The sequence below is a fragment of the Tetrao urogallus genome, assembly GCF_951394365.1.
Source record: "Tetrao urogallus genome assembly, chromosome: 7".
NCBI lineage: Eukaryota > Metazoa > Chordata > Aves > Galliformes > Phasianidae > Tetrao > Tetrao urogallus.
In genome coordinates, this window is record NC_136820.1 from 31,142,284 (window position 1) to 31,164,807 (window position 22,524).

At 40.2% G+C, this 22,524-nt stretch overlaps 1 protein-coding gene across 1 annotated transcript in view; it reads left to right on the plus strand.

Annotated features, from left to right (window-relative positions):
* Positions 1-21,115, plus strand: part of LOC306948497 (ATP-dependent translocase ABCB1-like) — a gene marked incomplete at both ends in the record, with an annotated part of 48,518 nt that extends 27,403 nt beyond the window's left edge. The window contains 12 exons of the mRNA XM_079538136.1: positions 769-915; positions 1,285-1,389; positions 2,916-2,993; positions 4,966-5,049; positions 5,903-6,106; positions 8,671-8,771; positions 9,671-9,811; positions 11,094-11,250; positions 15,506-15,703; positions 17,827-18,033; positions 19,313-19,459; positions 20,909-21,115. Of these exons, the coding sequence (XP_079394262.1) occupies positions 769-915; positions 1,285-1,389; positions 2,916-2,993; positions 4,966-5,049; positions 5,903-6,106; positions 8,671-8,771; positions 9,671-9,811; positions 11,094-11,250; positions 15,506-15,703; positions 17,827-18,033; positions 19,313-19,459; positions 20,909-21,115 (1,776 nt within the window). The remainder of the gene's footprint in view (positions 1-768; positions 916-1,284; positions 1,390-2,915; positions 2,994-4,965; positions 5,050-5,902; positions 6,107-8,670; positions 8,772-9,670; positions 9,812-11,093; positions 11,251-15,505; positions 15,704-17,826; positions 18,034-19,312; positions 19,460-20,908) is intronic.
* Between the last annotated feature and the right edge of the window lie 1,409 nt (positions 21,116-22,524).

The following is a 22,524-nucleotide window of genomic DNA, read 5'->3' on the forward strand; positions in this document are numbered from 1 at the left end:
CCATAACTAATGGGACAAGAAAGAAGCATGATCCCACTCAACAGGAAGTGACTTTTAACAACATCTTTTAAAAACCACAACCTCCAACCTACCTATCTGGCTAAGGACTGATGAAATGACAGAATCACGGAGGAAGGGTTCTGGAAACACTCTTTTCCCCTGAAACTGAAATCTATTCTATTGTGATACTAGAACAGTTTAACTGAACAATATTATGAAACAAATTTACTTCAGTGTGGGAATAGCTTAAGTGTCAAGTTAATTTATTTACTTGTGGAACCAAACCAGAAACAGGAAATCGGTCATAAAAAATAGTGAATACTTATTTTTGTTTAAAATAAATATGCATTAGCAAATAAGTTATTGACAGTGAAGGTACAGCTATCATTTTGATGAATGAGCTAAAACTACAAGACATTATTTCCAGTAGTAAGGAGCAATTTATACAACATTTAATACCATCAAATGGAAAAAGTAGTCAAAATTCCCAATTTCTTTGTCAGGATGGTCTCACAAAGGGTAGGTGGAGCTTGTGACTAAGCCTTTGAGAGGATGTATTCATTCATTGATCTTTTTCTACTTTTTATATTATTAATCTTGGTTACTGAGTAACAGAAGTTCTGCAGTTAATGTATTTTTAAAGTTTAATAGCTTGGATTTTCCCTACGAAGAATATGAGATAGAGAGCAGACCAGAAGTATTACACACAACTCTCATTTCTCTCCATTGATGTATTATATTTATTCTGATGGAATCTCTTTATTCTAGGATAAAAATATACCTCCATCTTCATTTTTTAAAATTATGAAATTGAATAAAACTGAATGGCCTTACTTTGTTGTTGGAACTTTATGTGCAATTATCAATGGGGCCTTACAACCTATATTTTCAGTCATGATTTCAGATGTTATAGGGGTAAGTATAAAATCAAGAACTTTATCTGCTGTATCTTTCATTGTTGTTTATTGTTTTCATAAACCTTGAATTGGTTTAGCACTATCAAATTAAATGCTGCATTTTTTCAATTTGCCTGCAAAGGTGAAAAGTGGGTGAAGGTCCATGCTATGCTATGCTGACATGTTACTGATTTATCTTGTCAAAAATAGACCATCTATAATCACTTCAGATCCATGATCTTCAAAGGAAAAGCATCTTAACTCATCAATAAATTGACTTGTTTTCCTTTCAGTGTATGTTAAGAATACAGCATGTATGTGAAAACAACAAGAGAAACTATTGTGTGTGAACTTAATAAAATTTAATTTTCAAAATTTTCTCCTATAGATGTTTGTGGAAAAAGGAAAGGCTGCTATGAGAGAGACAAATAGCACATATGCATTGCTCTTTTTAAGTTTTGGATTAATTTCTTTTGTCACATCTTTTCTTCAGGTAAGTTTTTGATACCGTAAGTGCTCACGATATTTCATACAGTGTATCACAATTGTGAGTTAAGCTCTCCGTGCCTTGGTATTGAGCAGTACATGAGAAAAATGTTGATGATATTTGACTACCAGGTGTTCAAAAGGTTGTAAGAGGTTTGAAATGTATTCTGTGGTGTAGCCTGATCTCTGTCTCCCCAGCTAAGGAAATTTTGGCTGTGAGGCCTACCTCTAGCACAGCCTTTGGAGAAAAATAGACAGTACAGAAAGTACTGGCAATACAGGTAGCAATTTGTCAGCACAGGCCCAGATCAGATGTAGGGCAGCATTTCTGTCCTGGGCAAATGTATGCTTCATCACCTGCCCCGTGTTCTGTACAGCAGTGCTGTAAGCATCTGTGCTGGTTGTGCCCCTACGTGAACTGCACTCAGCCCTTCCATTTCCGAGAAAACTTGCACCAGAAGTCTCAGGAAAAAAACACACCATATGCTTAGTATGAGATTATTTACAGCTCTGTACCATGGAAATTAAATAATATTTCATGTTGCCTGTTTCCATTGTACAGGATCAAATCCTTTTGACTGTATTTTCTGAAACAGACTCTAAATTCACATTTGCACACCATTTTTCCATGGGTATGTGTGCTTACCAGTGTCTGGAACTACACGTGTTGTGGGAAAACTGCCATGTCCATAGATAAATCAAGTCATCTGTCATGTGAATTGATGGATATCTCAATTTACATGCACAAATCCCTTTAGCTGTTGTTGCTCAACTACTTGTGTCAGTCTTGCTTTAAAATCTGTACAAGTCTGAACACCGACTTTCCACTTCCAACCCCAGTGCCCTTGAGCTCCTCCTACCCTCTTCTCCCCTCAAGCAGAACCAAACTCAAAAATCCTACTTCTGTGGTGCACTGGAAAAAGAAAAAAAATGTTGGAGTAGCTGTTATGGTTATTTCCACACTAAAATGTGTCTTCCCATATCTCCCATCTCACTCCTATATGGTCTGATCCTGCATGGCCCTGGCCCAGAATGGACAGATTTACCAGCATTACTCCTTGACCCGAGTTGTGCTGAGTTCTCTGCAGGCTCAGAGCTCTCCCCTAGAAAATAACCAGTAGCACTACACTTTTTTACTGTAAGCTCTTACAGAGCAGCAAAATCCCTGGTATTTGTGCAGTGCCTAAAGTAATTGTAGGGGTTTACTGCTTACACCACTGAGCCTGTGCCTAGCTTTGGTTTGAGATCAGGTGCGATTGGATATTCCTGCACTTAAATCATTGCTTACTGGGGCTTGAAAACTGTTGTGTGATGCATACTTGTTTCTTAAAAGAAAAGCTTAATTATACTCCGTACCCTTTCAGGTTCCAAATTTAGCTTTAAAATTCTTTGGTTCACCTCAGTTGTAATTAGAATATATTCTATGTAGTAATATTCTTCTTCATACTGTATGCAGATAGTTGGTTTACTGCCTGAGAAAGACAAAAACTGTAATTAGGTAATTTTTTAAAAAAGACTCTTTCTCTTATGCAGGGTTTCACATTTGGTAAAGCTGGAGAAATCCTCACAATGAGGCTTCGATCCATGGCATTTAGAGCAATTCTGAGACAGGTAAATGTACGTTACTAGGCATGATGTATTTAGCTTTCTAAGGCTTTAGAAGAGCTGGTTTGTTTACATGCCAAAACTGGATATTTAAGTAGACATGCAGAGATCGTATCTATAAAGATTTCACAATGATTTTTTTTTAAATTCAGTTTAAAAACTGACTGGATTATATCTTCATAACAGGTCCAAGTAGATATTTTTTAAATATTTAATTGATGTGACTGACTAGCTACGGCAGGGGAGATTCAGGCTGGACATCAGGAAGTATTACTTTTCAGAAAGAGTGGTCAGGCACTGGAATGGACTGCCAAGGGAGGTGGTGGAGTCACCGAGCCTGGGGGTGTTCAAGGAAAGACTGGATGTTGTGCTGAGAGACATGGTTTAGTGGGAGCTATTGGGAATAGGTGAACGGTTGGACTGGATGATCTCTTAGGTCTTTTCCAACCTTGGTGATTCTATGATTCTATGATTCTATGATTCTAAGGAAGGCCATTTAAAACCAATATAAGAAAGCTCAATTTGATGGTACTGTTTATTTAGCATATTTAATATAATCAAAACCACCTTAGATTGAGGCCCAGAGAAAGTAGGCTGTACTTTAAGAGGCCAAATTTGAAATTCAGATCGCCTTCAGATCTGGTACCATGTAGGATCACAAATACTACTACTGAAGGCCATAAGACCAGGATATCTCACTAGCTGCACTCACTGCACTGGTGGCTTCTCCAGCACAGCAGTCAAAGAGACACTGATGGTCATAGCAGTGGGCAGAGGCAGAAAGAGGTCTCTGCTGTCAGTGGAAATAGATTCAGTAGCAGAATGAAACTCTTTAAAATAACCAGCCTGAAATTCAAACACAGTGGTCTCTAGTAGCTAAGCAGTCAGTGTGGTGGCAAGGTGTGTGGCTTTGTGCTGATGGGCAGTTTGGCACCACCACATGGCTCTCTCACTCCTCTTCCCCAAAAAGACAAGGAGGGAAAATACAATGATAAAAGTTCATGGGCTGAGATAAGGACAGGAAGGCCACGATAGTTACTGTCATAGGAAAAACAGACTTGGCATAAGATTCTGTGATGATGGTTCTATGAAAGCACTGGAACAAGTTGCCCAGCAAGGCTGTGGATGCCTCCACACTGGAAGCACTCAAGGCCAAGCTGGCTGTGAGCAACCTGGTCTAGAGTGAAGTGTCCCTGATTATAGCAGGGAGTTGGAACTAGATGATCTTAAAGGTCCCTTCCAACCCAAACCATCCTATGATTCTATGATTCAAACCATTCTATAAGGAAATTAACATAATTTATTGCCTATTACTAACAGAACAGAGCACTGAGAAACTAAAAGCAAACTGAAATCCCCTTCCCTCCACGCACTCTTTTCTATCTTGCTCCCAGGCAGTGCAGGGAAGTGGGCCTGTGGTCATTCTAGTGCTTCATCTCTGCCACTCCCTCACGGTCACCCTCTGCCCCTTTTCCACATGGGGTCACTCCCATGCAATGCTGCCCTTCCCATACTGATCCTGCATGGGCTTCCTGCAACCTGCAGCTCTTCAGGCTATGTAATAAAAAAAAATACATTTTTTGTTAATAGTCTTTGCAGATGTCTGTTACACATCCAAATATTTTTCCTCCAAATGGCAATTTCCTTGGTATTCCTCTTTAGCGAACATCTGATCATAAAAAAATATACATTAAATTCACAAGCAAAGATATCTTGTAAAACTGTGTTTATTATGAAATAATGTGGTAATATTTATGTCCTTACAAAAAGCATATACATATTGTTAGCTTAGCTTTGAGTTTGGAGATCCTATAACTTTACTGAGCCTTTAGGTCTACTGAATTTATAGCTGCACTGAAAATACTAGAATCACGTGTCATCCAGTCATAAGCCAAAGTGATTAAGTTATCTTTAGCCTAATTAGGTGATGTAGAGACTTAATTTTTTGAGAACATAATAAGTGTATTTCATATCATAGGAGATCAGCTGGTTTGATGAGCCTACAAATAGCACTGGAGAATTAATTACAAGACTTGCTAATGATGCCTCACAAGTGAAAGGAGTAAGTAACATGCACTGGCATTTTTCATACCTCATTTAGCACAGAGTAAGTTACAGAGGGGATACAAGTGGTAGAAATCCTGCTCACTGTTCTTCGGAAACTCTTATTTAAAAAGTGTTTGGGATACCAATCTAGCTGTGGTGTCCCTGTTCATTGCAGGGGAGTTGGACTGGATGGCCCTCAGAGGTCCCTTCCACTGTAAGGATACTATGATTCTATGTTTGGTGTCACACAAAAATTTAACATCATAGCAATAGTTAAGGTAGATGGATAGATATCTTCGCAGTATGATAATGTGGTAAAGATTTAGTTCATACTGTTCAGTCCTGTTAACACCAGTGTAAATGAGCCACCCAAGGCATTCATGTATTTATTTATCCAACTTGTTTAGATGTCTAAACAGCACACATTTCCATACTAAATGCCCAGCTCATCAAAATGCATAAAAATACATCTCTAAGTGAGGATTGTTGTCATTGCATCACTGTGTGTTGTTCAAGTTGAAAGTTTAAAAGTTTTTAAAATTATCATTTCAGATCCATGTACAAAAGGTATGAGAGTTATGAAATATCATTGTTTTTTTCTTGAGCAAAACATGAAAATGAGGGCTGTAAGTCTGAGAGAAGAGATAGAAACAGGAGCAACAGTGGGATAGAGGACTTGTGGGAATGATCTGTATACTTAAATAGTTTTCAAACAGTTAAGAGAAATCATTCAATTTTGCAAACTATTTAAAAACAAATCAAGTATTTTCAGATGTCTTCTGTTAAATAAATCACAATTACCTAATTGACAAATATTTTGTACAGTTTCAAAACAAAGCCATTGCAATAATGATTTTGTTCTTTTTCAGGCTACAGGTTCCAGACTGGCATTAGTTGCCCAAAACATAGCTAATCTTGGGACTGGGATTGTTTTGTCATTGATCTATGGCTGGCAGTTGACTCTTCTGCTTTTAGCCATCGTGCCAATTATTACTATTACAGGAATGATTCAAATGAAGATGCTTGCTGGACATGCAGAAAAAGATAGAAAGGAACTAGAAACCTTAGGAGAGGTGGGTTCAGTGCTGTTTTTGTTTTTTTTAATACCTACTTTCATACTGTGCTACATAGTGATAATTATAGAACATTGGTGTTGGATCAGTAATATACTTTTTCTCAAAGTCATTTTCTCAAAGCATTGTTGTACTGACAAAATGATGGTACAGAAAACGTGAAGCTGAAAATTGAAAACATGAGTTAAAAGTTAAGTGCAACTCAAACTTAACAAGCAAGGTCTCACAAAGGAGTATTCCTTTGAATCCGGTGCAATTTTTGCATTATGAGAAGACTGCAAGGAGACCTCTTTGCAGCCTTCCAATATTTAAAAGGGATTATAAAACAGGAGGGGAATCACCTTTTACAAGCGTAGGCAGTGATAGGACAAGGGAGGATGGTTTTAAGCTCCAGGAAGGAAGGTTTGGATTGGACATCAGGGTGAAGTTCTACACAGAGAGGGTGGTGATTTGCTGGAACAGGCTGCCCAGAGAGGCTGTGGATGCCCCATCCCTGGAGGTGTTCAAAACAAGGTTGGATGGAGCTCTGGACAACCTGGTCTCTTCCCAATTCTGGAGGTTGGTGGCCTTGCACGTGACAGGGGGAATGGAACTTGATGATCTTTGGGGTCTCTTCCAACCCAAAGTGTTCTGTGATTCTGTGATCTGGAAAGAGACACAGAATTTTGATTGAAGATTGGAAGTCATATTTGCTTCCTTTGCAGTAAGGGCTGATAATTCACAAATCCAGAGATATTCTGTTACACATTAAAATACGAAGTTAAAAGGTATTTATTTTTAAAATAATATATACATTGAGGAAAACAACAACAACAACAACTAATTCTTCACTTGGTAGGACAATCAAGAAGAAATTCAAAATGATGTCACTGATTACTCTTACAGTCTTGCCAAACAAGTAACCTTATGCTTTCTTACGCACTGGAATATTTTAAAGTTATTTCATAGTCAAGTTGATTACAGCTGCTTATCATTGTTGCATGCCAACTGCCTTAGAGACTATTTGTAAGAACTGTTACATGATTGTGAGGCTATGACCTGAATACCTGCCTTTGACAGACTATAAATTTAAATATTTTTTTTCAGCTCCACAGTTTCTGGCAAAATTTAAAACGTATTTATTCCCACAGCAAATCAGCAAAATGTTTCACTTTCAATATGTCAAGCAAATGAGAAGGAAAAGAAAAGAAGTACCACGCATCTATTTTAGCTCTAGGTAAAAATCTTCTCTTTAGAAGAGAGTTTCTTCCTGGAAAAACATCAAGGAAGAAGTGGCATCTTCACACATCAGGGACAGAAATAAACTATTACTGATAGGTAGTACAGAATCAATATTCATTCTTTCCTCATCAGCATGAGCGTTATTCATACACGTGTAATGGAACCAGTTATCTCCATTTATACAAAAAAAGAGCATATGACATGGAGTTAGGGTTGGGGTTATGATTAGGGTTAGAGATAGGGTTGGTTTATGTATAGAGTTAGGCTTGAGTTAGAGTTGGTTTAAGGATAGGGTTGAATTAGGGTTGATTTAGGATTGGGATTGAGTTAGTTTTAGGGTTAGGGCAGAGAGCTTCTGCAGAGGCAGTGGGATTTTACAGCATACAAATCTCAGACTGGAGATAGTACGTGAAAAGATGAGATTTAGTCCTAGATGACTCTCTAGGGAAAAGATAAGGATCGTTTTTGTTGTTTTTTTTTCTTTCTGGTGAAATCAGTACATTGGAACAAAATTACTAGGTGGAGCTAGTGCTTCATGAATTTACTTAGAAAAAAACACATTTCTATGTGTTTTACATTTTGATGATTTTTTTTTTGCTGAATTGTTGTCTAAGCCTGAATAAACTGTCTATATGAAAACATTTTCTGATGATATTAATTAACTGCAAGTAATTCTCCTTTACAGTAGGGGAGTATTAAGAAAATGAAGATCTGAACTTTCACTTGTTTTCAGTCAAGTTCAAGTGCATAACATCATTAATCATTTTGGAAACTTCTACCCCTATTATTTATCTTTTCAATGGCAAAATGGGAAGATTTGCAGGTGTAAAATTAATAGGAATTAGCTGCCAAGCTGTCTTATGGGCCAGGAAAATATATATTTATATTTTTATGAATCTGCAGTAGATTTGATTTTCTCCTGTCAGAGTTTTGAAAGACTTCTGGTATTGCAAAAATGCTGGGAATGCAAGCTGGGAAAGGTTGTTTCTTTTAGGGTGAGATCAAGATTTGTGGCCAAATCCATTTGCAGGTGATGGAGGCTTGTTCAGTTTAGCCAGATAGGGTATTAACAGCAATTAAATCTGGATAGCAGTTGCAAAGGCCTGCTACAGAGTAAGCTCCCATTGCTGGCCTGTACTAAAATGTATGCTGCCTCAACTTCACTGCTATAATACATGCTTCTTGCATTTTATTTATCAGAGGTACATCTACAAATATTGCAATCATTCTCTTTCAACAGTATTGTAGTTATGTTCTGCCACTTCTATCACAGTCATTCTAAATTCTATTTTGCAGATTAGGCTTAAAAATTTCTGTATAATCTTGTTTTTCTGATATTACAGATTGCTTCTGAAGCCATAGAAAATATTCGAACTGTTGTTGCTTTGACTCGGGAAAGAAAATTTGAGTACATGTATGGACAAAATTTGCAGGTGTCATACAGGTAATAAAAAGCTTCTTGGAAAGGTGTTACAATATTTCTTTTTAAAATTAGCACAAATCACAATCAGCTGAATCACATCTATTTTCTATCAACGCATCATGAAGATTTTAATTCCAAACTCATCTTGAACATGGAAAATATAGATTATCTTCCTATTCAAGATAGCAGTCTGATTAAATAACAATTTTCTTGAACCCTGATAGTAGGGTTATTAGCTGCCATAATTCTTGAAATGCAAACCTTTAATATTTCTAATTATAATGAGGCCTTCATTCTGAGTGAATACATTGCATAACAAGCCAAAAGTCACGTTTTGCCTGTAGGCTTAGGTAAGATCCCTGTTAAAATCATTGGGGCTTTTCCAGGAGGGAACCTGAATGGCAGAGCTGCACAGCAGTTCAATTATTTGCACACTCTGATATTTTATCAAAGTACTGTTGTAGATCATGTGAAACCTCATGAATGTCACAACCTATTTTAAGATTTTTGGTTCAACATAAGAAAAAGCACAATCATTTGTTCTGTTGAAGTAGTTTCTGCTCTGTAGAAATTCTGAACTTCTTGATGATTATTTTCATGTTAGGTGAATCTTTAAATTGCACCTGTATTATTATTTTTTTACGCTTTATTGAATGCATGCAGTGAAAACAATACCAATTGTGCATGCTCAAAATATTGAGTCATTTTTTCTACTGTACCAATATTGTCATGAGTTTCTGAAAGCAGAAAGAAAACAGAAATTGTAATGTTTTAGGTTACGACTGAGAACTGGGGATATTTTACTTTAAGCTAATAAAGACTTGTGGATTCCTCTGAGTTTTATACAACACTCTTCACATTCTTGGTTGCTACAACTGAGTGCACAATAAAATTCTGATAATATATTTTTTTCATTACAGAAATTCTGTAAAAAAGGCACATATCTTCGGATTTACTTTTGCCTTTACACAAGCTATTATGTACTTCACTTATGCTGGATGTTTTAGATTTGGTGCATATCTAATAAAAAATGGACATATGCAGTTTAAAGATGTGCTTTTGTAAGTATTTCCTCTTTAGGTTCTTTTGGGTCCATGTGGGAAAATGTTTGATTTTCCTATAGGTATCATGAAGTACAACTGAAAAAAAAAAAACAACAGCTAAATACTTCCATCCTTACACTCCCCCTCCTTTCTCACATTGCGACAAATCCAAAATGTGTCACTTTTAGACTGCATTTTCTCATGATCAGGTTACACAGGAAGGCAAAATGATGTTAGGCAAGGCGAAGCCGTCCCTTGTTTTCATGACCAACAAGTTTTCTTTAACAACAGAATCACATGGCCTAGCTGTAGGGAGCGTAGGTGGGCAAGACTAAAAGATAAGTGGAGCAAGTAAGGAACGAAACAAAAATGAGGAAATTATGAGCCCTGGGGCAAGAGAGATAGAGAGCAGGAGAAAGATTCAACAAATGCCCATTCTAAAAGATGCCCAGGTAGAGTTGAAAAAACTTCTTCAAGTGCTAGCAGTGAACTGATGCTGTTGCTTGTATCAGCTGGCACCTTTCCACCCTTTTTCCTCCCTCATCTCCAACATCTAACCATGTCTTCCTTCAACTCCCTGCAGATGAAATTCCTATCTATATTTGTCAATAGTCACGTCGTCTTCCATGCACATCCCATGCTTTGTTTTAGCACTTGCCACACTCTTGCCTGGCAAAAATTACTATTGAAGCTAAACGTTCATCTTACACTGATTACGGCAACACTTTCTCAAGCTATACCTTCATCTTATCCTGATTACAGCAACACTTTCTCATGTACTCCCTTTAGCCTCCCTTTCGCTATGTGCTCATGTGAATCCCTTCTTGTGTGCCTATTCTTGTACTGCTCATTGCTAACTCTGAATTTCATGCTTGCATCCTTTGCCCCTTTGCCTTTTGTTCCTGAACTCAGGGACTGGACTGTGTGGGCCCTTCAAAGGAAATGCTGAGTGACAAATTTCTCCGTAAATCTCCAAAACTAATAACAACAGTTTTATGGATGAGGAAACTGTACTGCAAGGAACAACACAGCCTACCACACCTCATGTATTGAGAATAGAAATAGAAAGCAAAACATCAACTTCTAATACATCCGGCTGAGTGGACAAGAATGGGAAGCTACTGCCCTCCCTGAAAAGAAATTATAGATTTTCTCAGTGAAGGAAAAATTCTCAGGTTTTTACCCTCTCTCACCCTTATTAAGGATAAGTCATCTGTCTGAAGACCTTCCTCTGGCCATACAAGCTTTTTGTGCCTGTGCTGTAACAGTAACAACAGTTTTCTCCTGTTTATTTTTACAGTGTGTTTTCAGCTATCGTATTTGGTGCAATGGCATTAGGACAAAGCACTTCTTTCACACCAGACTATGCCAAAGCCAAGATGTCAGCTGCTCACTTGTTTCTGTTGTTTGAAAGAGTACCATTAATAGACAGCTACAGTGAGGAAGGGGAGAAACCTGTAAGTAAACACGGTGCTACGCGCAGTATGTCATGCACCACTACTTTCTTTCAAGCCTGCTTTTTTTTTCTGTCATTCACATCAAAGCCACCGAGAACAAGTACAGTGTGAGCTCATTAGCATCTGAGTCATTCAACCAAACTGAGGTTTAAGTTTTTCTAGCTCATCACCTACCATCCTCTCAGCTTCATTTGCCTCTTGATGAAGCACCTTGAAGATGCACTGAGAGTAGGATTAATGCATCAGGGACAGTTTTTACAGCCTTTCTTGTCTGAAGCTACTTAAGCATGGATCTTGAACCTATGAATAGGCCCATGATATTTACCACTGATTTTTGAGGCCTAACTAATTTGCAAATTGCCCATAATAGATTGTCATATATTTTGATAACCATCAATGTGTATGAACACATATATGTTCATATGTGGCCTTTCATGTAATGAAGAGGATAGAATGTATCAGAAAACAATCACATATATGTAATAAAAACATGGTACTATATATACATATACATAAAAGAGCTGCTCTGAAAGTAATGCTTCCTATTTCATGGCATTGGCCTGTGATGTCAAGGCAGATGTTGGTGGTGTGGCAGTAGAGGTTGAATCTTCCTGCCAGTATCCTGTAAGATTTTGTTGTTGTGTGACAGATGGCAGCATAGTGGTAGGCAGTTTGACAGCATGGAGTGTGACACAGAAGTGAATATTATGCAAAAATGTGGAACTGAGTTCCTCCATACAAAAAAAAAAATCACCCATTGATATTCCTTGAATCTTGTTGACTGTTTATGTAGATCAAACAGTTGATGAGAACACAGTGAGATGGTGGCTGGTGCGTTGCAGCAGTGGCAACTGCAACATAAAACACAAACTGTTTCGGAAGGCAGTGCAGATTTTTACGAGTATGCAGTCTCCATCATTGGTGAAAACACATAGCTAGTAGTGGTGACTGTTCAAAAATAGTATTTTGTAGCTGAGAATTTGTTCAATCAAATAATGTTCAATCAAATAATGTGCTCTTTGTATCTGTTGTAGTTTCCATGTAAATACAATAAATAGGAGTAGTGCACCCTCAGTAAGTTTGTGGATGACACCAAGTTGGCTGCAAGTGTCAATCTGGCTAGGGGTAACAAGGCCCTACAGAGGGATCAGGACAGGTTGGGCTGGTGCCAATGGGATGAGGTTCAACAAGGCCAAATGCCGGGTCCTGCACTATGACCGCAACAACCCTAGGCAATGCTACAGGCTGAAGACTGTGCAGAGGAAATGGACCTGGGGTATTGATTGATGCTCGGCTGAACATGAGCCAGCAGTGTGCCCGGGTGGCCAATAAGGCCAGTGGCATCTTGGCTTGCATCAGGAATGGTGTTACCAGCAGAAACAGGGCAGTGATTGTCCCCCTGTACTCAGCTCTGGTGAGGCCGCACCTCGAGTACTGTGTCCAGTTTTGGGCCCTTTGCTGCAAGAAAGACATTGAGGCCCGGAGTGGGTTCAAAGAAGGGCAACAAGGCTGGTGAGGGGTCTGGAGCACAGGGCTTATGAGGAGCAGCTGAGGGAGCTGGGATTGTTCAGTCTGGAGAAGAGGAGGATCAGGGGAGACCTTATTGCTCTCTATAACTACCTGAAGGGAGTTTGTAGTGAGATGGGGGTCAGCCTTTTCTCTCGTGTAAATAGTGATGGAACTAGAGGGAATGGCTTCAAGCTGAGCCAGGGGAGATTAGGCTGGACATTAGGCAATACTACTTTTCTGAAAGAATGCTCAGGCACTGGAATGGGCTGCCCAGGGAGGAGGTGGAGTCGCCGACCCTGGAGGTGTTCAAGGAATGTTTGGATTTTGTGTTGAGGGACATGGTTTAGTGAGAACTATTGGTGATAGGTGGATGGTTGGACTGGATGATCTTGAAGATGTTTTCCAACCTTGGTGTTTCTGTGATTCTGTGTTACTTTTGGAGTGACTTATTGTAGTGGAAATGCTAAGTCATAGCTTGAACCAATGATTGAACACCTGGTGGAAGGCAGGGCCAACCCAAGGGAGCTCAGGTGTATGCAATGTACCTGAGTGATCAACGGTAAGGGATGCGGCCAGGATCCACGCCTTCCTAGACCTCATTTAAGGGTTGGCAGTGGAGGGAAAGGTATTTCCTTGGAGATCCCTGCATACCTGAGGCCTTCTGAAGGTAAGCAGCTTCTTTTCTTTGTTTCTGCGCCCATGGCTGTTGCATTTGAGCAAACTCTCATTGTTGTAATCTGGGATCTTGCTGCTCTGCTGTCATTGCTGCACTTTCCATCATGTTACACCTATGTATATACAGGCATGTATAAAAAGCTGTTTTTCAATATAGTCACCACTGTTGTCTAGGCATTTTTGCCAGCAATAAGGAAGAATCTGTATGCTGCACTCTTAAAAATTTGCACCATTGGAAGTGATCCACTATTTCACAGCTGCTATGATGACATTGTTGCTAAGAAAATGTTCCCTGTGCTGTCCATTTTCTCAATCAGATGGAAGTCAGTAGGCACCAAATCCAAATATGTGGTAGGTGTTGTAGGACAGTCCAGCCAAGACTGGCAATGTGTTCTGCTGTCTTCAAGTGGGTATGGGTATATGTAAGAGAGAGGCTGTCTTGTTCTTTGGCCTGATTCTGGGACTTGGAGCCTTCAGTTTAGTCATTGAAACATTGTAGCGGTCAGAGTTGATGCTCTGTTCTGGCTCCAGAAAATCAAGTAGGATCAGTCTTTTCCTATCCCAAAAAGCAGTGCACATCACTTTACTCACGTCTTGAACTTTTTCTTCAATGGGGAATTCACACATTGCCACTCCACGGGCTGCAATTTTGACTCTGCCTCATAGTGGTGATAACTGTGTCTCATCGCTGGTAATACGTGATCCAGGAAACTGTCATCTCCAGCCATAGAATCATAGAATTACTCAGCTTGGAAGGGACCTCAAGGATCATCAAGTCCAACCACAGCCCAACCATAGTACCCTAACTCTGACAACCCTCTGCTAAATCATATTTCTGAGCACCACATCCAAACAGTTCTAAACGCATCCAGGGGCAGTGACTGAACCAGCTCCCTGGGGAGCCTATTCCAATGTTTAACCACCCTTTCTGTAAAGAAGTGTTTCTTAACGTCCAGCCTAAACTTACCTTGACGCATACTTGAGGCCTTGCATTGGTTCAATGGTCCTGACTAACTTGCATACGGTGTTCATTTTGTTCCTGTGTGAACACTTCTGGGACCCACCTGGCACAAACTTTGTGATACTGTGACATTGTCACCATCGTTTCCATCACGTTGAAGCTGATGTTCAGCTCTGTATGCATTTTGCTGCTCGTAATCTGCTGACTTGTGTGGATTGAGACTCTTCATTTTGTGGTGTGGGAATTGTACATGACCAGAGGATGGCTTGTCTTTCACGCAGTTGTGCTGAAACGCACTACTCACTGCCTCGCTGTGCTCTCATCCACTGTTTTGTTTCTGTAAATGTTCAGCAAGCATCAATGAATGTCAATGGATGAAATTTTTTATGCACGGAGGAATTCAGTTCCACATATTTGCTTTATATGTCAGATGCCATTTTGTCAGCCTGCCCCTCTGCTGCCATCTATCATATGGCAGTGAAATGTAATGGGATATTGATGGGAAGGTTCAACTTCTACTGCAATATGCTGTCAACATCTGCCTCTGACATCACTGGCCAACACAATGGAATAGAAAGCATTACTTTCAGAGCCGCCTTTGTGCACATACATGCGTATATATTATATATATGCACTTGCCTTTGTATACATACGTGTTTTAGAGGGGACTAGCAATGATGTCTCATGAAATATAAATTTAAGCTAAAGCGTTAATTGCTCGCTTGCATCTGTATATGTTTTCTTTTTACATATAATTATTTATATGAACTAAATTGCTTATTGTGTGGGCAATATCCATATCACAAATACCTATTTCATAGTAAGTTAACTTGAAATAAGCACAATCATTCTACTTAAAGGTTTATGGAATCAAATTTTAATTAAAATATACTTGTGGAGTAGAATATTTAGGAGTGAGTTTGTATTTTTGTAACAGCTTCTCATTGCATGTTAATTTCTATGAAGAAAAGAAAGGCCTGAGTCACAGGAAAAACTCCCACTGATCTCTCCTAGGAATTCTTTTCTTAGGCTTTTGTTATCTGTTACAGTATAGGTTTTTATGTTAGATTATCCTAAAAACATCTCATCTATTTCTACCATTTCAATCAGAAAATATTTGGTGGAAACATAACATTCAAAGATGTGGCATTCAAATACCCAACCCGCCCAGAGGTCAAAGTGCTCCAAGGCTTGAACACTGAAGTAGAAAAAGGACAAACTCTGGCCCTTGTCGGTAGCAGTGGCTGTGGGAAGAGCACTGTTATTCAGCTGCTTGAGAGATTCTATGATCCACTCAGTGGAGAAGTGGTAAGTGTTCCTTGTAGAAGTGTAGGCTGTGTTGTATGTGGTACATGTTTAATGAATTCTACTCATGTACTTCATTTGATACTTTTTCTTCTAAATCTCCTAGTATTTGCTAGTATAACAACTCACTTTTGTTGGTATTTCTAATATCATTTACATGGATTTTCAATATTCTCTATGCAATCATGGTGAAAGTACAGTAAAATTTCTAGATTTCCTGTGCTGTTTTGAGTTACTAGAACAAGATCCAGTGGAGAGAAATTGTTACATTGACCTGACCAGAGCCAGAAGCAGTATCATGGAGGTTCAGTTTTTGTCCCAGTCCAGACTAATTGATGGAAATTGCTGTTTTCAGTAAGATGAGTGCAGGTTACAATTTGTAAATAGCAGCCCCTTCTTTATATTGTATCCTAGAGCTATTTGCTTGAGATCTTTGTATTTCTTTTATTTGTAATGCTGAATATGTGCTGTAACAAAGAGAAAAGAAAAGAATACCAAGGCAAATTTGTAAGGGCTGAGGCCTGTTCTAATTGTAAAGAGCATAAACAGACTCTCTCACCTTAATTCTGTTCATTTCTATGATCACCACCCTTACCAACGTACATGTGTAGCAAAGGTCTTGACAGCTGATCCATTCTGAAAGTAGCACAGCTGATAAAATGCAGTTCTATCTGTGACTGACTGCTTGTTTTCAAGATTCATGAAGCCATCCCAAACGTACTCTGGGTCATTTATTTATCCATCTTCAGCCTCAGAAAGAGGCTGCGCAGATGCACGTGGCATCTGCTGGAAAGAGCAGAATGTAAACTTTCCCAATTCTTACCTGCCTGGTAATTATGATTAAAAAAAAAAAAAAAAAAAAAAAAAAAAATCATTAAGACATACAGGTTCTAAGAGAGTTGTTAAGGATTTCTGATTTTATTGGTGCTATAGCTAGACAGTAATTATACTCACATCCACCTATTGCTATTGATAGTACACAAATCACCTCAATGCACCATGATTTCTAATAGTCCAGGAAGCTGTGGCTGCAAAGCTGCTTGCATACACAGCCATTTTGTTCCTGACTGTAAGGCAGAAATTGTTATGTCAGATTTGGGTAGCTCTGGCTACAGGAAGAAGAGTATTGTAAGAGAAGTTCTGCTTTCAGCTCAGGATTGAGTTCCACACTAATTAGTTCATTGCTGGAGAACTGCAGTTGGGTTTTTCCTGCACCAGCAACTCCTCTAACAGCAGCACTTGGTGATAAAGTTCAGTGTCCTTTTTCATCTATCAGGTACAAACTGAGTAATGAGAAAATGAGATGGGGTGGGGGGGGAGAGAAAATCTAAAGGTTTCTTCTTGGATCTTGAAGCCTGACTCGTTAGTTCTGCTTTAGATGGAAGTCATCAGGATAAAGTAGAAATATGGATCCATATTTTTGACAAAATAAGTCATCCCCCTAGCAGAGACAGTTAAACATAGAACTGTGGATACTGATGTCCAGAAGAGAAGGAACTCCAGTGCAGATACTCTTTCACATGTATCTCATTTTACACAAGCAAATGGTAGTAGAAGATTTCTCCCTGAGGTGCAAAGATGATATTCAGTTATGGGGTTAGGACTCTGTGCCCATTACAGCCCCCATTAAAAGTCATTTGAGAAGCCAGGACATCTGGATTAGGAAAACAGAGATGGGACAAAGCTGCTAATAAGGGGAGCAGAAGCACTATGTGGTATGGATTTTCTTTTGGTTTCTGAAATAGATATTTCTGTCATGACTGTAGTACTGAATGTCTGTAGTAGTGATACTACGTTGGCAGCTAAAGTAGATCCGTATCAGCTCTTCTAGATGGGGTGATAAACAAGTAGGGAGCAGTGAAATGGCTTCATATAGCTGGAGTTTGTCTAGGTTTATAGAGATTTCTGGTCATATTCTGCTGATTGTAAACATAGATAAGCTTTAACACTCATCTGCCCACCTCTGCTGCTGCCTGGAAGTGTGTAATCCAACACTGAGGGCATGAAATGCCCTGGCCACTAAAGGCTGCAGTGTTGCTAGATAAAAAAATTTAAATATCTGATTAATAGTAATAAAGCCAAAGATAAAGTATTGTGATCGTAATATCTTCTTTCTGACCTTTTAGCTTCTGGATGGCCGAAATACAAAGACACTAAACATCCAATGGCTGAGAGCTCAGATTGGTATCGTCTCACAAGAACCAATCCTGTTTGACTGCACCATCGCTGAAAACATCGCATATGGGGACAACAGTCGGGAGGTGTCCCATGAGGAAATCGCCAGTGCTGCAAAAGCAGCCAATATTCATTCCTTCATTGAATCACTACCAAAGGTAATTAGTATTCATTTTCACATTGCAAAATGGGGGAAAGTATAGTGCCTATATTCATGTTTTTCTAAGGAAATACCTGTAAAAAAAATATTTCGTTTTTCCACAGTTTACTGAATTTGACATTCATATTTGTTTGGTTTGTGGGTTTTTTTGTTGTTGTTGTTGTTGCTTTTTTTTTTTTTTTTAATCACCTAGAAGATCTGAAGAGCACATAGAAACCTAGGAGGTGCTAGTGGTTGTAGGCATTACTCAATTCCAGTGCTGCCGATGCCTGTATTGGAGATGTCTTCATCTCTCCAGGAGTAGTGTCTGTTAAATAGTGGCTTAGTTGGTATTGGCACTCTGGCAAGTTTTAGATGCGCTGCATGGAAGAGCAGAAGACATAAAAAGAAGTGCTGGAAAAGAAGATGAGTGCTCTCCTCCAGTTAAGTGAAAGCAACGGGAAAATGCTAAGGCAGCCCCAGAGCTCTGCTTCAACAGTCATCTCAATGGATAAGTGTATGAAGTCACCCATGGAGCTGGCTTGTGAAAATGGGCAGAAAGACATCATCTTGTTACCACTTCAGTCTCTTGCTTTTCTTGCTCTGATAAGTTGAATTTTGGTATAAACTAAGCAGCACCTTGAAGGGAAAACAGTTCTAGTTGTGAACAATTATGCTGGGGAAAGATCCCAGACCTGCAGGTGTTCTACTGAGCAGCAGCTGCAGTGAGCGCAGGCAGAGAGCCTCCCAGCTGCTGCTCAATAGGCTGAAGCCTGTCTCCTTACTCCTGTAGAAAATGTGGAGACGTATTTCTGAAGCAGTGAATTCCCACATGCTTAGGAGACATGGTCTAATATCTCAGACACAAGATGTACTTTTGTTTACATAGTAGACAGTCAAGAACTACAAAAAATAAGGGAGTGCGGAGTTGGAATCAAATTTCTTGAGTAACTTTGTATTTGCTTTAAATAGGGATTGGGTTTTGAATTTTAGCGGCTTCCAGTTCATCCTCAGTTACTCACAATGTCTCTTAGCCCAGACTACCAAGGCTGCAGTGACTCAATCCTCCTCTCATCCTAATCCCTTACCAAAGCCAAACAGCACTGCTCCTGCTCAGCACCGCAGGGTGTGCTCTGCAGCTGAGTACACTGAGAGATGTGCTGCATGTGGGCTGCTCACACTCACCTGCTCTGTTACTGGGGATTGCCTAGAATTGTCCCTATGTAGAAACACAGCTGAACTGTCATACTAACAGGATCAAATCCAAATCCACACTGATGCTTAGTTTCTTTATTTAGAAATACAATACACGTGTGGGAGACAAAGGAGTCCAGCTTTCTGGTGGCCAGAAGCAGCGCATTGCTATTGCCCGAGCTCTTGTACGGCAACCCCACATCCTGCTGCTGGATGAAGCCACCTCTGCACTGGATACAGAAAGCGAAAAGGTACGTTGGCTCTGCAAACTGGAACTGTGATTTGCAAGTTGGCTGGGTGACCTGTGGCTGGGATGTTGTCACCCATATGTTAAAGCTCCAACTGATATATAGAAGAATTTTATGTTTGCATTTTTTTTTTTTTCCTGTCTCCCCTGCCTATGTACCTGTAGAACCCTTCGTGTTATCTTTCACATCCATCGTCAAGTTCAGCTCCATCTGTGCCTTGGCTTTCCTATCTCTAAGCACAAGGATAACAGCCCTGTATTCCTCCCAGACTACGCATCCCTGCTTCTTCATTTCCCTCTTTTCTCTGTTTAAGCTGCAGGTCCTTGCCCAGCTATAACAGTCACCTACCTCCCTGGCTTAACTTCTGCTGGGGGATGGAGGGCTGTTGCCCTCTTTAAGGGGGTCCTTAAAGAGCTGCCAGCCTTGTTCTGTGCCCATGCCCTTAAGGACAGTTTCCCAGGGGATCCCACTAAGCAGTTCGTTGAGCAGCTCAAAGTTTGCTCTATCCATTTCCTAACAGAGAGGGCAACTCTGCCACCCCTCCTACCCAGTCTATCTCTTCTGAAAAGCCTGTAGTCCTCAAACAGGGTATTCCAGTCATGGGATTCATCCTACCACGTTTCTGTGATAGCAATTAGGTCATACTTTCCTAATTGTGCCCTGGTTTCTAACACCTCATGTTTATTTCCCACGCTGTGTGCATTGGTATAGAGGCACTTCAGCTTAGCTACTGGCCTTGTTGCCTTCTCAGAGGAGCCCTCCCTAGCACCTCCAGGACAAGTCTGAGGTCTCACTGCCTCCTGATGTGCTAGCATTCCCACATGCTTCTCTGTCGCCTAGTATACCCCCTCCCACCATCGTATCTAGTTTAAAGCCCTGCTAACCAGCCCAGCCAGCTTGTTTTCAAGAATATTGTGGCCCTTCTAGTCAGTTGGCTCCTGTCTGCTGTCAGTATTCCCCCTTTCTCAAGGCTCCAAGCCATTGTACCCAAAGCCCTGAGTGTGACACCATTCACAAAGCCATTCACTCAGTGTATTCACTCTCCTCCTTTTTTGCTGACCCCAGTCACCAACTGAGAGGCCAGAGGAGAACACAACTTGTGCTCCCAATCCCTTCAGAGGTCTTCCCAGTGCCCTGAACTCCTACCTGACTGTAAGACAGAAGATAATCTCCTACTGCTTGAGGAGCATCTCCCCCACACCCTTCCTGTAAGGATGGCAGAGTGCTACTCTAGCAGTCAATCCCCTTCCCACAATCCTGGATGCTCCTCAGCCTTTCTACTTCCTCCTTTAGCTCTACCACCAGGCTGAGGAGATCATCCACCTGCTCACACTGCACACAGGAGGTATCCTGGCTGCCCTCCTGTAGCAGTGACAGGGCCAGGCACTCTCTGCAGCCTGAGACCTGAACTGCAGCATGGATAATCTTCCTGTTGGTTTGTTCATTGCACAGATTGTCCAGGAAGCACTGGATAAAGCCAGAGAAGGCCGCACCTGCATCGTGATAGCTCATCGCCTGTCCACCATCCAGAATGCTGACAAGATTGCTGTGATCCAGAACGGCAAGATCATAGAGCAAGGGACTCAGCAGCAGCTTCTGGCTGAAAAAGGCTTCTACTATTCACTGGTCAATGTTCAAAGTGGGCCTCGTGTTGTATGACAGTGAGCAGTATCTGCTGAAGTGCAGCTGTACAGCTGGATCATTATTTTGTATGAAACTAGGTAGGGTATTTCTGTTCTTCTAGTTTGTTAAAATTCTGTAAATATCTTCCTTAAATCCCATGGCTAATAAAAAAGTGTACCTCAGTTATTTAAGAACTTTACATTCTTTGACTGTTCTTCTATCAGTGCAAAAATTTATAGCTGCTCCAATTAAAGGTACGCTGTGATTATGAAAAGGCTGCCAGCTACAGCTCTCATGGTGCAGACAGCCCGTTCTGTCTCACAGGGCTCTAAGCAGAGCACTGCTGCCACACACTCCCCTATCTACAAAAATAGGGAGAAGGGCTGAGGACAGAGATATGTAAAGAGTGCAGATGCTCTCCAGAGCAAAGGGAAGCATAGATAGTGTCCAGATCCGCGGGAGGAAGCTCTTAAATAGGGTTCTAGTGAATGAAGGGATGAATACCAGTTATTACTGTTCAGGATTCAGGAGCTGTCTCTACAGGATCATGGTAACTACATGTTATAGCTTTCTATTCTCAGTGCCCTCCAGCCTGAGAACTATGGCAGGGAGACAAAGGCCACTAGGCAGCCAGAAGAATTTGAGAAAAGCAGGTTCCCCAAAGAAAAGGAATAGCTCTTGGTCACACAGGAATGCATCAGCAGTCACAGGCAGAAGGCACCAATGTATTCCTTGTTCAAACTTCCAACCTTCATTAGGTTTTTCCACCCTTCATCAGATTTTAGGCTGTATAAAATGTCTTTGTCCCTGTACCAACCTGAGCTTCTGAGGGGCAAGGAGAGGGGATGCAGCTATTGCTGTAAAAAAATAATCACCCCTACTCTCTCCCCAAAATCGAGAAGAAAGCAAGGGGTACTTTAGAATCTCAGTTTCAAGTTCAGCATCAGTTCCCCAACAATACAACACTGATTTTTTTGAATAATTTTATTTTTTAAGAGAAGTAAGATGAAAAACTGCTCAAACAGAGGAATCAAGTCTTAAAATCCCGAGAATCTCAAACTGTATTCAGTGCTCTCTGTTACTGTGTATTACTAGTGTAAAGGACAGGAAAATTCACAGCTCAGTAGATGATGTAAACTCCAACGCATTTTGAATTCATATGCTATTTTCTGTATTACTGAGATTCAAAGTACTTCACATTGTAGTGCTCGTATATTATAAATGCAGTGGGAACATCCCTATACAGAGATGCATTCCTTTTATGCAATCCAGGTAGCAGAAACGAAAGAATTTAGAAAATAGCATATAGAAGGCTGCCCCCCTCAGGCTGCTTCATGAACCACTACCAACAGGCAGCACAATCACTTAAGACAATCGTGTGGTTGCTCTGAAGTACACAGTTAAGTGCTCCGTTGGCAAAAACAGTACCATTAGACTACATGTTA